Genomic DNA, 14,965 nt, shown 5'->3' on the forward strand with positions numbered 1-14,965 from the left:
ATCCAGCCTCTCCTTATAACTCAAACCATCAAGTTTGCTGCTTTTTCAACCGCGTGACCAGCTCCGCATGTGGCACAGTGGTTAGCACCGCTGCCTCTCAGCGCCAGGGACCCGGGTTCGACTCCCGGCTTGGGTCACTGTCTGCGTGGAGTCTGCACGTTCTCCCCATGTCTGCATGGGTTTCCTCCGGTTTCCTCCCACAGTCCGAAAGACATGCTGGTTAGGGTGCTAAATTCTCCCTCAGTGTACCCGAACAGGCGCCGGAGTGTGGCCACTAGGGGATTTTCACAGTAACTTCATTGCAGTGTAAACGTAAGCCAACTTGTGACACTAATAAATAAACTTTAACTTTCTCACGGTTTTGTGCGAATCCTGGCTGCCCCGAGTTGAAACCTTTTCAACATTTAAAACTCTTTTACAGGTAAGAAAGGCCTTCTCACGATCTCATCAGCATTTTTCCCCCGAGGTTATCTTTACCCTCGATGTGCCCGGTAGGTTTGCAAGATTCACTGTAAGATAAAACGGCGTTCGTTCCAGACCCCTGTTCTTTTTTAAACTTCTTCCTTTCAAACAGGTTGGGGACTTCTCTTATCCCCAGAGAATATACGTAGACGGTTCACAAGTTTGCCTCAGTTAAATCCTTTTTGGTTTCACTGTTAGTAGGGTCTGTCCCCGATGAAGTACTGACTTGTTTCCAATTCGCTTGTTGCCCTACACAGCGGCACGGTGGTGCAGTGGGTTAGCACTGCTGCCTCATTGCGCCAGGGACCCGGGTTCGATTCCCAGCTTGTTAAAGTTTATTTGTTAGTGTCACAAGTCGGCTTACATTAAGCTGCAATGAAGTTACTGTGAATATCCCCTCGTCGCCACACTCCGGCGCCTGTTGACTAATATTGACTGGAATTGTTATAGCTCTAGCTCGTTAGAGGGGTCAGTTTTTGTTCAAAGCGTGCAGGAAGGTTTTTTGACTCAGTATGTAGACAGGCCAACTAGAGGTGAGGCTATATTGGATCTGGTGCTGGGAAATGAGCCAGACCAGGTGCTAGACTTGGAAGTTGGTGTGCATTTTGGTGATAGTGACCACAATTCGGTTACGTTCACCTTAGTGATGGAAAGGGATAGGCATGAACCTCGGGCCAGTGGTTTTAGCTGGGGGAAGGGTAATTATGAGGCTATTAGGAGAGATTTAGGAAACATAGGTTGGACTAGGAGATTACAGGGACTGGGAACGTCCGACATGTGGAGTTTTTTCAAGGAGCAGCTACTGCGAGTCTGTGATAGGTATGTCCCTGTCAGGCAAGGAGGAATTGGTAGGGCTAGGGAACCGTGGTGCACCAAAAAAGTTTCTTTGTTGGTTAAAAAGAAAAAGGAGGCTTATGTTCGGATGAGACGTGAGCACTCGGGTAGTGCACTAGAAAGCTTTAGATTGGCTAAGAGGGAGTTGAAGAGCGAGCTTAGAAGGGCTAAAAGGGGACATGAGAAGACTTTGGCGGATAGGGTTAAAGAGAATCCTAAGGCGTTCTATAGGTATGTCAAGAACAGAAGGTTGGTTAGGGCAAGTTTAGGGCCAGTTATAGATGGCAGAGGGAAGTTATGTGTGGAACCGGAGGAGATTGGTGAAGCATTGAACCAATATTTCTCTTCGGTGTTCACGCAAGGGGACATGAATATAGCTGAGGAGGACACTGGGTTGCAAGGGAGTAGAATAGACAGTATTACAGTTGATAAGGAGGATGTGCAGGATATTCTGGAGGGTCTGAAAATAGATAAATCCCCTGGTCCGGATGGGATTTATCCAAGGATTCTCTGGGAGGCAAGAGAAGTGATTGCAGAGCCTCTGGCTCTGATCTTCAGGTCGTCGTTGGCCTCTGGTATAGTACCAGAAGATTGGAGGTTAGCGAATGTTGTCCCATTGTTTAAGAAGGGGAACAGAGACTTCCCCGGGAATTATAGACCGGTGAGTCTCACTTCTGTTGTCGGCAAGATGTTGGAAAAAATTATAAGGGATAGGATTTATAGTTATTTGGAGAGTAATGAATTGATAGGTGATAGTCAGCATGGTTTTGTGGCAGGTAGGTCGTGCCTTACTAACCTTATTGAGTTTTTTGAGAAAGTGACCAAGGAGGTGGATGGGGGCAAGGCAGTGGACGTGGTATATATGGATTTTAGTAAGGCGTTTGATAAGGTTCACCATGGTAGGCTTCTGCAGAAAATGCAGATGTATGGGATTGGGGGTGATCTAGGAAATTGGATCAGGAATTGGCTAGCGGATAGGAAACAGAGGGTGGTGGTTGATAGTAAATATTCATCATGGAGTGCGGTTACAAGTGGTGTACCTCAGGGATCTGTTTTGGGGCCACTGCTGTTTGTAATATTTATTAATGATCTGGATGAGGGTATAGTTGGGTGGATTAGCAAATTTGCTGATGACACCAAAGTCGGTGGTGTGGTAGACAGTGAGGAAGGGTGTCGTAGTTTGCAGGAAGACTTAGACAGGTTGCAAAGTTGGGCCGAGAGGTGGCGGATGGAGTTTAATGCGGAGAAGTGTGAGGTAATTCACTTTGGTAGGAATAACAGATGTGTTGAGTATAGGGCTAACGGGAGGACTTTGAATAGTGTGGAGGAGCAGAGGGATCTAGGTGTATGTGTGCATAGATCCCTGAAAGTTGGGAATCAAGTAGATAAGGTTGTTAAGAAGGCATATGGTGTCTTGGCGTTTATTGGTAGGGGGATTGAATTTAGGAGTCGTAGCGTTATGTTGCAACTGTACACAACTCTGGTGCGGCCGCACTTGGAGTACTGTGTGCAGTTCTGGTCCCCACATTACAGGAAGGATGTGGAGGCTTTGGAGAGGGTGCAGAGGAGGTTTACCAGGATGTTGCCTGGTATGGAGGGGAGATCCTATGAGGAGAGGCTGAGGGATTTGGGATTGTTTTCGCTGGAAAGGCGGCGGCTAAGAGGGGATCTTATTGAAACATATAAGATGATTAGAGGTTTAGATAGGGTGGATAGTGATAGCCTTTTTCCTCTGATGGAGAAATCCAGCACGAGGGGGCATGGCTTTAAATTGAGGGGGGGTAGTTATAGAACCGATGTCAGGGGTAGGTTCTTTACCCAGAGGGTGGTGAGGGATTGGAATGCCCTGCCAGCATCAGTAGTAAATGCGCCTAGTTTGGGGGCGTTTAAGAGATCCGTAGATAGGTTCATGGACGAAAAGAAATTGGTTTAGGTTGGAGGGTCACAGTTTTTTTTTTTAACTGGTCGGTGCAACATCGTGGGCCGAAGGGCCTGTTCTGCGCTGTAATGTTCTATGTTCTATGTTCTATGTTCGGGTACACTGAGGGAGAATTTAGCAGGGCCAATCCACCGAACCTGCACATCTTTGGACACTAAGGGGCAATTTAGCACGGCCAATCCACCGAACCTGCACATCTTTGAACACTAAGGGGCAATTTAGCATGGCCAATCCCCCTAACCTACACATTTTATGGCCAATCCACCTAACCTGCACATCTTTGGACACTAAGGGGCAATTTAGCACGGCCAATCCACCGAACCTGCACATCTTTGAACACTAAGGGGCAATTTAGCATGGCCAATCCCCCTAACCCACACATCTTTGGACACTAAGGGGCAATTTAGCACGGACAATGCAGCTAACCCGCACATCTTTCAGACTGTGGGAGGAAACCGGAGCATCCGGAGGAAATCCACGCAGACACGGGGAGAACGTGCGGACTCCGCACAGACAGTGACCCAAGCCGGGAATCGAACCCGGGTCCCTGGCACTGTGAGACAGCAGTGCCAACCCACTGTGCCATTGTGAAGGGCAACAAGCGAATTGCAGAATGGGAGCAAGAACAGAAGTTGGCTGCCTGCGGTCGGTGCAGGGACGGCTGGCACAGAACCTCTGTGAGCTCCACTCAGATCGGGAGCCTGGCAATCCCAGCTTCTTCTCGCGCTTCCGGAGACCGCTCTCTACGGCATGTTTTCCCTTCTACTCGTGAAACACCGCTGTCTTTCATCTCTCTTCAAAAAATAATTCTGTAGTAACTCTTCTTTTAAGCTCCACTTTTTGTTCAAGTCACAGCTCTTGCTCCTGAGGGTTATCCTCTTGTTGTTTTCTCTGAGACATTTCTAAACCTTTGCCCAATCCAGGCCTCGTTCCGCATCCCGCCCCGCGGTGTCTGTCGCTATCTCAAGTGGGTCTATATTCGTCCAACGGCAGGCATCCGCGTGAGTATTCCTTTCCTTTCCACCTCGATTAGAACAGGACACTCACAGGTGTCAGGCCAGAGGCAGTGTCCCGATTATCCATGTTTATCCTCGTCGCCAAATGTCATGACGCACGCGCGCACAGGCTTCACCAGGAACACAAAGAGTACTTTTATTAATAACGAAAGACTGCACAGAAGCTGGTAGCCACCACCCAGCTGCCCCAGTCCCTACATGTCTTCTAGCTGCCTTCTGCCCAAGGCGGCAGAAGCTGTCTGCACCGTCTCCTTTCCTTCTCCATGAACGGTATGCTTTGTCTGTATAGCGCGCAAGAAACAATACTTTTCACTGTATCCCAATACACTTGACAATAATAAATCAAAGAGAGGACTCCACCCCCTGGGGTGATTACCCACGCTCGGTCCCAGTCAGTCCCTCAAGTCAGGTGACGCTCTTCCGTCGTGCTGCCCTTAAATGGAAGACTACCACAGCGCACATCTCGAATTGTTAGCTATCTGCACTCCTGAACACAAGTACCTCTTCATGGCCAAGTTCGAAAGATGCAAGGCACCCTAGGGTTTGGATGATGGAGGAATCCTAAAGGTCCCGAATCCCAAAAGGTACGCGGCGTGCTACAATTCCCGTGACGTTACTGAAAGGCATGGAACTCTCGAGCATAGCATCCTCCAGAATACAATATCATACGGGAACTATACCCAGGCAAAGCACCTGTTTAACAAGGGAACTGGGCCGAGAGCTCAGGTAATGAATGTAGCTCCCCACAAACTGGTGAAATATTTGCTTTGCCACCTGGCAGGAGGTTGCGCGTGCCTTCCTGTGTCACTTGGCACCTTTCAGCTCCCGCGTCTGTGAAATGAGGGAGGGGTTTAACCAGAGGAGAGGAAGGGAGATGATGAGAACACAAGCATAAAGGGAGTGACACCTTTATAGCAATGCCCGCCAGCTGCGAGGAAAGGAATAACCGAGGTGCGTTTCTGCTTCGGGTGGCTTTTTAAAAAGAAAATCTTAACATTCCTAAATCAACATAAACGACCCTCACCAAGAGCAGCTCTGAGATCCACGATCAGTTCCTCCGGGTAGACGCTCCTCTGCTCCCATATCGTGAATATTCGCTCCACTGATTTGCGAATTGAAGGATCCCTGAATAAAGCCAAGAGGATATCTGTGAATTGGTGCCAGCTCGGGGCCACGAGAGCGTCTTATTTAGCCTTTTAACAGGTGGCAGCTGATCGAGGTGTAACAGTTTGCAATCTAGAGTCTCGTCACAGTAAACATACACAGCATGTGATGAATCTGTGTGGCGGGGCAAAGAGATGCATATTTCACTTGTGTGAATCTCTGACCCGGACTCTATTCCCTCATTTGCACTCTCTCTGCACCCAATGTTTCACATCCAACTATGTTCTCTTACCACAGAGACACAGCAGACACGCACACACACACAGGCAGGCAGACTCGCACACACACACAGGCAGGCAGACACGCACGCACGCACACAGGCAGGCAGACTCGCACACACACACAGGCAGGCAGACACGCACGCACGCAGGCAGGCAGGCAGACTCGCACACACACACAGGCAGGCAGACACGCACGCACACAGGCAGGCAGACACGCACGGACACAGGCAGGCAGACACGCACGCACGCAGGCAGGCAGGCAGACACGCACACACACACAGGCAGGCAGACACGCACGCACGCAGGCAGGCAGGCAGACTCGCACACACACACAGGCAGGCAGACACGCACGCACGCAGGCAGGCAGGCAGACTCGCACACACACACAGGCAGGCAGACACGCACGCACGCAGGCAGGCAGGCAGACTCGCACACACACACAGGCAGGCAGACACGCACGCACACAGGCAGGCAGACACGCACGGACACAGGCAGGCAGACACGCACGGACACAGGCAGGCAGACACGCACGCACACACACACACACAGGCAGGCAGGCAGACACACACGCACACAGACACGCACGCACACAGACACGCACGCACACACACAGGCAGGCAGACACGCACGCACACACACACACACACACAGGCAGGCAGACACGCACGCACACACACACACACAGGCAGGCAGGCAGACACACACGCACACAGACACGCACGCACACAGACACGCACGCACGCACACAGGCAGGCAGACACGCACGCACACAGGCAGGCAGACACGCACGCACACAGGCAGGCAGACACGCACGGACACAGGCAGGCAGACACGCACGGACACAGGCAGGCAGACACGCACGCACACACACACACACAGGCAGGCAGGCAGACACACACGCACACAGACACGCACGCACACAGACACGCACGCACACACACAGGCAGGCAGGCAGACACACGCACGCACGCAGGCAGGCAGACACACGCACGCAGGCAGGCAGACACGCACGCAGGCAGGCAGACACGCACGCACGCAGGCAGGCAGACACGCACGCACGCAGGCAGGCAGACACGCACGCACGCAGGCAGGCAGACACGCACGCACGCAGGCAGGCAGACACGCACGCACGCACGCACAGGCAGGCAGACACGCACGCACGCAGGCAGGCAGACACGCACGCACGCAGGCAGGCAGACACGCACGCACGCAGGCAGGCAGACACGCACGCACGCAGGCAGGCAGACACGCACGCACGCAGGCAGGCAGACACGCACGCACGCAGGCAGGCAGACACGCACGCACGCAGGCAGGCAGACACGCACGCACGCAGGCAGGCAGACACGCACGCACGCAGGCAGACACGCACGCACGCAGGCAGACAGACACGCACGCACGCAGGCAGACAGACACGCACGCAGGCAGGCAGACACGCACGCAGGCAGGCAGACACGCACGCACGCACGCAGGCAGGCAGACGCACGCACGCAGGCAGGCAGACACGCACGCACGCAGGCAGGCAGACACGCACGCACGCAGGCAGGCAGACACGCACGCACGCAGGCAGGCAGACACGCACGCACGCAGGCAGGCAGACACGCACGCACGCAGGCAGGCAGACACGCACGCAGGCAGGCAGGCAGACACGCACGCAGGCAGACAGACACGCACGCACGCACGCAGGCAGACAGACACGCACGCAGGCAGGCAGACACGCACGCAGGCAGGCAGACACGCACGCACGCAGGCAGGCAGACACGCACGCAGGCAGGCAGACACGCACGCAGGCAGGCAGGCAGGCAGACACGCACGCAGGCAGGCAGGCAGACACGCACGCACGCACGCAGGCAGGCAGACGCACGCACGCAGGCAGGCAGACGCACGCACGCACGCAGGCAGGCAGACGCACGCACGCAGGCAGACACGCACGCACGCACGCAGACACGCACGCACGCAGGCAGACACGCACGCACGCAGACACGCATGCACCCACGCAGGCAGACACGCACGCAGGAAGACACGCACGCACGCAGGCAGACACGCACGCACGCAGGCAGACACGCACGCACGCAGGCAGACACGCACGCACGCAGGCAGGCAGACACGCACGCACGCAGGCAGGCAGACGCACGCACGCACGCAGGCAGGCAGACGCACGCACGCACGCAGGCAGGCAGACACGCACGCACGCAGGCAGACACGCACGCACGCAGACACGCATGCACCCACGCAGGCAGACACGCACGCAGGCAGACACGCACGCACGCAGGCAGACACGCACGCACGCAGGCAGACACGCACGCACGCAGGCAGACACGCACGCAGGCAGACACGCACGCACGCAGGCAGACACGCACGCACGCAGGCAGACACGCACGCACGCAGGCAGACACGCACGCACGCAGGCAGACACGCACGCACGCAGGCAGGCACGCACGCACGCAGGCAGGCACGCACGCACGCAGGCAGGCACGCACGCACGCAGACACGCACGCACGCAGGCAGACACGCACGCAGGCAGACACGCACGCAGGCAGACACGCACGCACGCAGGCAGGCAGACACGCACGCACGCAGGCAGGCAGACACGCACGCACGCAGGCAGGCAGACACGCACGCACGCAGGCAGGCAGGCAGGCAGACACGCACGCACGCAGGCAGGCAGGCAGACACGCACGCAGGCAGACACGCACGCACGCAGGCAGGCAGGCAGACACGCACGCACGCAGGCAGGCAGACAGGCACGCAGGCAGGCAGACAGGCACGCAGGCAGGCAGGCAGGCACGCAGGCAGGCAGGCAGGCCGACCCGCACACAGGCAGGCCGACCCGCACACAGGCAGGCCGACCCGCACACAGGCAGGCCGACCCGCACACAGGCAGGCCGACCCGCACACAGGCAGGCCGACCCGCACACAGGCAGGCCGACCCGCACACAGGCAGGCCGACCCGCACACAGGCAGGCCGACCCGCACACAGGCAGGCCGACCCGCACACAGGCAGGCCGACCCGCACACAGGCAGGCCGACCCGCACACAGGCAGGCCGACCCGCACACAGGCAGGCCGACCCGCACACAGGCAGGCCGACCCGCACACAGGCAGGCCGACCCGCACACAGGCAGGCCGACCCGCACACAGGCAGGCCGACCCGCACACAGGCAGGCCGACCCGCACACAGGCAGGCCGACCCGCACACAGGCAGGCCGACCCGCACACAGGCAGGCCGACCCGCACACAGGCAGGCCGACCCGCACACAGGCAGGCCGACCCGCACACAGGCAGGCCGACCCGCACACAGGCAGGCCGACCCGCACACAGGCAGGCCGACCCGCACACAGGCAGGCCGACCCGCACACAGGCAGGCCGACCCGCACACAGGCAGGCCGACCCGCACACAGGCAGGCCGACCCGCACACAGGCAGGCCGACCCGCACACAGGCAGGCCGACCCGCACACAGGCAGGCCGACCCGCACACAGGCAGGCCGACACGCACACAGGCAGGCCGACACGCACACAGGCAGGCCGACACGCACACAGGCAGGCCGACACGCACACAGGCAGGCCGACACGCACACAGGCAGGCCGACACGCACACAGGCAGGCCGACACGCACACAGGCAGGCCGACACGCACACAGGCAGGCCGACACGCACACAGGCAGGCCGACACGCACACAGGCAGGCCGACACGCACACAGGCAGGCCGACACGCACACAGGCAGGCCGACACGCACACAGGCAGGCCGACACGCACACAGGCAGGCCGACACGCACACAGGCAGGCCGACACGCACACAGGCAGGCCGACACGCACACAGGCAGGCCGACACGCACACAGGCAGGCCGACACGCACACAGGCAGGCCGACACGCACACAGGCAGGCCGACACGCACACAGGCAGGCCGACACGCACACAGGCAGGCCGACACGCACACAGGCAGGCCGACACGCACACAGGCAGGCCGACACGCACACAGGCAGGCCGACACGCACACAGGCAGGCCGACACGCACACAGGCAGGCCGACACGCACACAGGCAGGCCGACACGCACACAGGCAGGCAGACACGCACACAGGCAGGCAGACACGCACACAGGCAGGCAGACACGCACACAGGCAGGCAGACACGCACACAGGCAGGCAGACACGCACACAGGCAGGCAGACACGCACACAGGCAGGCAGACACGCACACAGGCAGGCAGACACGCACACAGGCAGGCAGACACGCACACAGGCAGGCAGACACGCACACAGGCAGGCAGACACGCACACAGGCAGGCAGACACGCACACAGGCAGGCAGACACGCACACAGGCAGGCAGACACGCACACAGGCAGGCAGACACGCACACAGGCAGGCAGACACGCACACAGGCAGGCAGACACGCACACAGGCAGGCAGACACGCACACAGGCAGGCAGACACGCACACAGGCAGGCAGACACGCACACAGGCAGGCAGACACGCACACAGGCAGGCAGACACGCACACAGGCAGGCAGACACGCACACAGGCAGGCAGACACGCACACAGGCAGGCAGACACGCACACAGGCAGGCAGACACGCACACAGGCAGGCAGACACGCACACAGGCAGGCAGACACGCACACAGGCAGGCAGACACGCACACAGGCAGGCAGACACGCACACAGGCAGGCAGACCCGCACACAGGCAGGCAGACACGCACACAGGCAGGCAGACACGCACGCACACAGGCAGGCAGACACCCACGCACACAGGCAGGCAGACACGCACGCACACAGGCAGGCAGACACGCACGCACACAGGCAGGCAGACACGCACGCACACAGGCAGGCAGACTCGCACGCACACAGGCAGGCAGACACGCACGCACTCAGGCAGGCAGACACGCACGCACGCACACAGGCAGGCAGACACGCACGCACGCACACAGGCAGGCAGACACGCACGCACGCACACAGGCAGGCAGACACGCACGCACGCACACAGGCAGGCAGACACGCACGCACGCACACAGGCAGGCAGACACGCACGCACACAGGCAGGCAGACACGCACGCACACAGGCAGGCAGACACGCACGCACGCACACAGGCAGGCAGACACGCACGCACACAGGCAGGCAGACACGCACGCACACAGGCAGGCAGACACGCACGCACACAGGCAGGCAGACACGCACGCACACAGGCAGGCAGACACGCACGCACACAGGCAGGCAGACACGCACGCACACAGGCAGGCAGACACGCACGCACACAGGCAGGCAGACACGCACGCACACAGGCAGGCAGACACGCACGCACACAGGCAGGCAGACACGCACGCACACAGGCAGGCAGACACGCACGCACACAGGCAGGCAGACACGCACGCACACAGGCAGGCAGACACGCACGCACGCACACAGGCAGGCACGCACGCACACAGGCAGGCAGACACGCACGCACACAGGCAGGCAGACACGCACGCACACAGGCAGGCAGACACGCACGCACACAGGCAGGCAGGCACGCACGCACACAGGCAGGCAGGCACGCACGCACACAGGCAGGCAGGCACGCACGCACACAGGCAGGCAGACACGCACGCACACAGGCAGGCAGACACGCCGCACACAGGCAGGCAGACACGCACGCACACAGGCAGGCAGACACGCACGCACACAGGCAGGCAGACACGCACGCACACAGGCAGGCAGACACGCACGCACACAGGCAGGCAGACACGCACGCACACAGGCAGGCAGACACGCACGCACACAGGCAGGCAGACACGCACGCACACAGGCAGGCAGACACGCACGCACACAGGCAGGCAGACACGCACGCACACAGGCAGGCAGACACGCACGCACACAGGCAGGCAGACACGCACGCACACAGGCAGGCAGACACGCACGCACACAGGCAGGCAGACACGCACGCACACAGGCAGGCAGACACGCACGCACACAGGCAGGCAGACACGCACGCACACAGGCAGGCAGACACGCACGCACACAGGCAGGCAGACACGCACGCACACAGGCAGGCAGACACGCACGCACACAGGCAGGCAGACACGCACGCACACAGGCAGGCAGACACGCACGCACACAGGCAGGCAGACACGCACGCACACAGGCAGGCAGACACGCACGCACACAGGCAGGCAGACACGCACGCACACAGGCAGGCAGACACGCACGCACACAGGCAGGCAGACACGCACGCACACAGGCAGGCAGACACGCACGCACACAGGCAGGCAGACACGCACGCACACAGGCAGGCAGACACGCACGCACACAGGCAGGCAGACACGCACGCACACAGGCAGGCAGACACGCACGCACACAGGCAGGCAGACACGCACGCACACAGGCAGGCAGACACGCACGCACACAGGCAGGCAGACACGTACGCACACAGGCAGGCAGGCACGCACGCACACAGGCAGGCAGGCACGCACGCACACAGGCAGGCAGGCACGCACGCACACAGGCAGGCAGACACGCACGCACACAGGCAGGCAGACACGCACGCACACAGGCAGGCAGACACGCACGCACTCAGGCAGGCAGACACGCACGCACACAGGCAGGCAGACACGCACGCACACAGGCAGGCAGACACGCACGCACACAGGCAGGCAGACACGCACGCACACAGGCAGGCCGACACGCACACAGGCAGGCCGACACGCACACAGGCAGGCAGACACGCACACAGGCAGGCAGACACGCACACAGGCAGGCAGACACGCACACAGGCAGGCAGACACGCACACAGGCAGGCAGACACGCACACAGGCAGGCAGACACGCACACAGGCAGGCAGACACGCACACAGGCAGGCAGACACGCACACAGGCAGGCAGACACGCACACAGGCAGGCAGACACGCACACAGGCAGGCAGACACGCACACAGGCAGGCAGACACGCACACAGGCAGGCAGACACGCACACAGGCAGGCAGACACGCACACAGGCAGGCAGACACGCACACAGGCAGGCAGACACGCACACAGGCAGGCAGACACGCACACAGGCAGGCAGACACGCACACAGGCAGGCAGACACGCACACAGGCAGGCAGACACGCACACAGGCAGGCAGACACGCACACAGGCAGGCAGACACGCACACAGGCAGGCAGACACGCACACAGGCAGGCAGACACGCACACAGGCAGGCAGACCCGCACACAGGCAGGCAGACACGCACACAGGCAGGCAGACACCCACGCACACAGGCAGGCAGACACCCACGCACACAGGCAGGCAGACACGCACGCACACAGGCAGGCAGACACGCACGCACACAGGCAGGCAGACACGCACGCACACAGGCAGGCAGACTCGCACGCACACAGGCAGGCAGACACGCACGCACTCAGGCAGGCAGACACGCACGCACGCACACAGGCAGGCAGACACGCACGCACGCACACAGGCAGGCAGACACGCACGCACGCACGCACACAGGCAGGCAGACACGCACGCACGCACACAGGCAGGCAGACACGCACGCACGCACACAGGCAGGCAGACACGCACGCACGCACACAGGCAGGCAGACACGCACGCACACAGGCAGGCAGACACGCACGCACACAGGCAGGCAGACACGCACGCACACAGGCAGGCAGACACGCACGCACACAGGCAGGCAGACACGCACGCACACAGGCAGGCAGACACGCACGCACACAGGCAGGCAGACACGCACGCACACAGGCAGGCAGACACGCACGCACACAGGCAGGCAGACACGCACGCACACAGGCAGGCAGACACGCACGCACACAGGCAGGCAGACACGCACGCACACAGGCAGGCAGACACGCACGCACACAGGCAGGCAGACACGCACGCACACAGGCAGGCAGACACGCACGCACACAGGCAGGCAGACACGCACGCACGCACACAGGCAGGCACGCACGCACACAGGCAGGCAGACACGCACGCACACAGGCAGGCAGACACGCACGCACACAGGCAGGCAGGCACGCACGCACACAGGCAGGCAGGCACGCACGCACACAGGCAGGCAGGCACGCACGCACACAGGCAGGCAGACACGCACGCACACAGGCAGGCAGACACGCACGCACACAGGCAGGCAGACACGCACGCACACAGGCAGGCAGACACGCACGCACACAGGCAGGCAGACACGCACGCACACAGGCAGGCAGACACGCACGCACACAGGCAGGCAGACACGCACGCACACAGGCAGGCAGACACGCACGCACACAGGCAGGCAGACACGCACGCACACAGGCAGGCAGACACGCACGCACACAGGCAGGCAGACACGCACGCACACAGGCAGGCAGACACGCACGCACACAGGCAGGCAGACACGCACGCACACAGGCAGGCAGACACGCACGCACACAGGCAGGCAGACACGCACGCACACAGGCAGGCAGACACGCACGCACACAGGCAGGCAGACACGCACGCACACAGGCAGGCAGACACGCACGCACACAGGCAGGCAGACACGCACGCACACAGGCAGGCAGACACGCACGCACACAGGCAGGCAGACACGCACGCACACAGGCAGGCAGACACGCACGCACACAGGCAGGCAGACACGCACGCACACAGGCAGGCAGACACGCACGCACACAGGCAGGCAGACACGCACGCACACAGGCAGGCAGACACGCACGCACACAGGCAGGCAGACACGCACGCACACAGGCAGGCAGACACGCACGCACACAGGCAGGCAGACACGCACGCACACAGGCAGGCAGACACGCACGCAGGCAGGCAGGCAGACACGCACGCACACAGGCAGGCAGACACGCACGCACTCAGGCAGGCAGACACGCACGCACACAGGCAGGCAGACACGCACGCACACAGGCAGGCAGACACGCACGCACACAGGCAGGCAGACACGCACGCACACAGGCAGGCAGACACGCACGCACACAGGCAGGCAGACACGCACGCACGCACACAGGCAGGCAGACACGCACGCACACAGGCAGGCAGACACGCACGCACACAGGCAGGCAGACACGCACGCACACAGGCAGGCAGACACGCACGCACACAGGCAGGCAGACACGCACGCACACAGGCAGGCAGACACGCACGCACACAGGCAGGCAGACACGCACGCACACAGGCAGGCAGACACGCACGCACACAGGCAGGCAGACACGCACGCACACAGGCAGGCAGACACGCACGCACACAGGCAGGCAGACACGCACGCACACAGGCAGGCAGACACGCACGCACACAGGCAGGCAGACACGCACGCACACAGGCAGGCAGACACGCACGCACACAGGCAGGCACGCACGCACACAGGCAGGCAGACACG

The 14,965-nt window shown here is 60.6% G+C and overlaps 1 protein-coding gene across 1 annotated transcript in view; it reads right to left on the reverse strand.

Annotated features, from left to right (window-relative positions):
- The window catches only part of LOC144487910 (regulation of nuclear pre-mRNA domain-containing protein 2-like), a gene marked incomplete at its 3' end in the record, with an annotated part of 79,564 nt that overhangs the window by 26,706 nt on the left and 37,893 nt on the right, over positions 1 to 14,965 (reverse strand). The window contains exon 3 of the mRNA XM_078205958.1: positions 5,276 to 5,376. Within this exon, the coding sequence (XP_078062084.1) occupies positions 5,276 to 5,376 (101 nt within the window). The remainder of the gene's footprint in view (positions 1 to 5,275; positions 5,377 to 14,965) is intronic.

Source organism: Mustelus asterias, unplaced genomic scaffold (assembly GCF_964213995.1).
Source record: "Mustelus asterias unplaced genomic scaffold, sMusAst1.hap1.1 HAP1_SCAFFOLD_1124, whole genome shotgun sequence".
Lineage (NCBI taxonomy): Eukaryota > Metazoa > Chordata > Chondrichthyes > Carcharhiniformes > Triakidae > Mustelus > Mustelus asterias.